This window comes from Buceros rhinoceros, unplaced genomic scaffold (genome assembly GCF_000710305.1).
Source record: "Buceros rhinoceros silvestris isolate BGI_N320 unplaced genomic scaffold, ASM71030v1 scaffold32334, whole genome shotgun sequence".
NCBI classification, from domain to species: Eukaryota; Metazoa; Chordata; class Aves; order Bucerotiformes; family Bucerotidae; genus Buceros; species Buceros rhinoceros.
This window is the reverse complement of record NW_010408132.1, coordinates 15,590-18,775: the sequence shown is the minus strand read 5'-3', so window position 1 is coordinate 18,775 and position 3,186 is coordinate 15,590. Positions and strand designations below refer to the sequence as shown.

Below are 3,186 nucleotides of genomic sequence, written 5' to 3'. Positions count from 1 at the left end.
ACCTTCCACAAAGGCCTGGAAGGATGCTGGTGTGCCTGGTGGATGGACCAAAAGATGAGAGTAATAGTTACAGGCAGGCACTAGGTTGGGAGATCCTGAGGACCAGCTTGCGTGGTGCTGCTTCTGGTTTTAGCTGCCTGATGCCTGGCTCTGCTGAACACAGGGCTGGTGGTCATGGAGGGAGGATGCTGTGCCGACCGTGAGCTTGCGTGGCTTTACCAAGAGTACCGGGTCGTTAAGTCTCTCTGCTGCTGTCGGTCTTGTTTGGTTTATTTTCTGGAAGTGCAATGCCTGACTCTGTTTTCCCTTCCCTCTGCAGGCTGCCCTCGGGAGAGGCAGTGGGAGGCAGTGGAGCTGGCCTCGGCACCGGGAGAGGCTGGACTTCCCGTCTCTCTGTGCTGAATGGCTGCGATGGCGCCCGCTCTCACTGACGCAGCAGCTGAAGCTCACCACATCCGATTCAAGCTGGCTCCCCCGTCCTCCACCTTGTCGCCTGGCAGTGCCGAGAGCAACGGCAACGCCAACAACATCCTCCTGGCTGCCAACGGCACCAAAAGGAAAGCCATTGCTCCGGAGGATCCCAGTTTAGATTTCCGAAACAACCCTACGAAGGAAGAGCTGGGCAAGCTGCAGCCACTAGTGGCCTCTTATCTCTGCTCGGATGTAACATCTGTCTCTTCAAAAGAGCCTCTGAAGCTGCAAGGAGTCTTCAACAAGCAAACAGTCCTTAAATCTCACTCTCTCTTATCTCAGTCCTTCTTGAAAACAAGTGATCTGCTGGGGAGGCAACCGGTGTTGGAATTCACTTTGGAGAATCTAAAAACAATGAGTACTAATAGCCAGCCACCTCTCCCGCAAGCGCCTGTAAATGGCTTGGCCAAGAAATTGGCCAAAAGTACCAATTCAGACCATGAAAACTCTAGTTCTCTGAACGGTGGGAAGTGTGCTCCTCCTGCTGCTGCCCTCCAGGGTATTGACTATAATGCAGGAGGTTCTGAATTGGGGGACTTGAAGACCGGGTTGACCAATTGCACTCTTCCACACAGAAGCCTTGATGCAGAGCACACAACTCCATTTAGCAATAATAGCACTGCAAACAAATCTTCCCTTAATTCCACAGAGCAGCAGCGAGTGCTCGAGGGTGGCAGTGGAGAGACGAGGTTGCCCGGTGTTGCCAGTCACTCTGACTTTGGGAGCAGTAAGCTGGAGGAGCAGAAACCTTCTCTGTTGGCCGGTCACCACAGTGCTCTCGACTCCGAGATGAGGACGAGGGCATTGCTGCGGCGGCAGGCAGACATTGAGAACCGGGCCCGCAGGCTGCAGAAACGCTTGCAGGTGGTGCAGGCAAAGCAGGTGGAGAGACACATCCAGCAGCAGTTGGGTGGCTTCTTGGAGAAAACTCTGAGCAAGCTCCCAACTTTGGACCCCCTGAGGCATCGGAGCCAGCTGATGTTGACCAGAAAAGCAGAAGCGGCCTTGAGGAAAGCTGCGAGTGAGACAGTTACTTCAGAAGGCCTAAGCAGCTTCTTGAAGAGTGATTCAATATCGGAAGAACTGGAGAGATTCACGGCCAGTGGCATGGCCAACTTGAGATCCAGCGAACAAGCGTTTGACTCGGATGTCACTGACAGCAGCTCGGGAGGAGAGTCGGACGTGGAGGAAGAGGAACTGACCAAAGCAGACCCAGAACAACCCCATGTTCCACTGTAAGTAGCAGTTGTGCTTTGTTTTCCTCTGGTGGAGGGAGAGCGAGGTGGACGGGGGCAGATGGAAAATCTGGTTTTTGGCAGGAACACTTCTTTTTTTTTGATGGGCTTAGATCAAAGAATTAATTGTTATAACTATACCTTGGTGCGATTTGCAGCACAATTCCTAATTGAGGTAGCACATGCAGTGCTGAAGATAAAAACTTCCGTGCACGCGGTAGTCCTTGGTGTCTTGTGGAGCAGCAAGCCCTGGAAATGCTGGGGGAGTGGCGCAAGCCTGCTGCAGATACGACCCTGAAGTACATCAGCAGCTCTCCCCAGGATGTGTTGGACCTGTCCTCTGAAATGAAATGTTTGTTTTTGACAGAGGGAATCTTGGTTGTAAAGCAGCTGTGAGAAGGGAGGCCAGTCCGAGGTGTTGTAGCTGACAGTGTACTTCTGAGTGGGGAGTTACTTTTGTTTTTGTTAAACGAACTGTCTGTAATAAAAAATAAAAAAAAAAAAACAACCAAACCCCTCTGAAAGGATTAGGTCCAAGTGCCAGTGGAAGTGCAAAGTGAGTGCGTTCTCTTCTTGAATCTGGGAAATTATTGCTGGAAATTTTTTTGTCTGAGTTGCATTAAGTGTTGACAACAGCCTCGTAATTATGTTGTTAACTGCATGCTGTTTGCATAAGTACTAAGTGTCAGTTTGTGTGTGGAGAAGGAAGATCCTTGGCAAAGCAGAAGGTCTTGAGCCAGGTCAAGGAAGAAGGGAGATTTTTCTTCCAAACCCAAGAGTACACGCTCATAAGGCTGAGTGCTGACAAACAGATGTTACAGCTCTGAAATATTAAATTCCAGTGAAATGTCACGTTGTGTTTTGGGATGTCAGCATAGGATGGATTTCTGTGAGTGAAGCTGTCACGGAGAAAGCCAAAGTCATGCCTCGTTTGCAAGCTGGTAGCTGAGCACGGGATCTGCTGGCTGGATGTTCATGTGCTGTTAGGGAAGAGTTTAATGACTATTCCTGTTCTGTAATGTCCACAAACTTACTGCTGGGATTCAGACTAAGATTGCATTTTTGAGTATTAGTTATTAGAAGAGACGTTTGATTAAAATTCTGTCCGAAGTAATATTAAACTTCCCATATTGTGGGTTTCAGAGATTCATGTGTTGTCTAGCACAGTGAAATTTCTTTGCCACTCATCTTAATCCCAAGAGGAAGCGTGGTATTCGGAGACACGATGCGTGAAATTCCTTGCTGACTTTCCTGCCCTTTGTGTTAGTCATGCCTTTACGTTCCTCAGCCTCCCCAGTGCTCTTCAAAAGCCAAAGATTTTTAAAGCTAATGAAGAGAAGGACCCTTCTGTGGTCGGTGGGTTTGGAAGCTGGGCTGTATGCATGCTGGCACCTAGGGCAGGCCACCAAACCCCCTGTGGAGCTTGTGCCTGTGGGTATTCAGTAATGAGTCTGCCCAGCACTGACTGTCCTGCTGGCAG

At 49.7% G+C, this 3,186-nt stretch overlaps 1 protein-coding gene across 1 annotated transcript; it reads left to right on the top strand.

Moving 5' to 3' along the window:
• The first annotated feature begins 346 nt into the window (after positions 1-346).
• On the top strand, positions 347-1,710 carry LOC104492252 (KAT8 regulatory NSL complex subunit 1-like). Its single transcript, XM_010134776.1, has one exon. It carries the CDS (start codon positions 403-405, stop codon positions 1,708-1,710), a length of 1,308 nt encoding a protein of 435 aa, XP_010133078.1. The 5' UTR covers positions 347-402.
• The last annotated feature ends 1,476 nt before the right edge of the window (positions 1,711-3,186 follow it).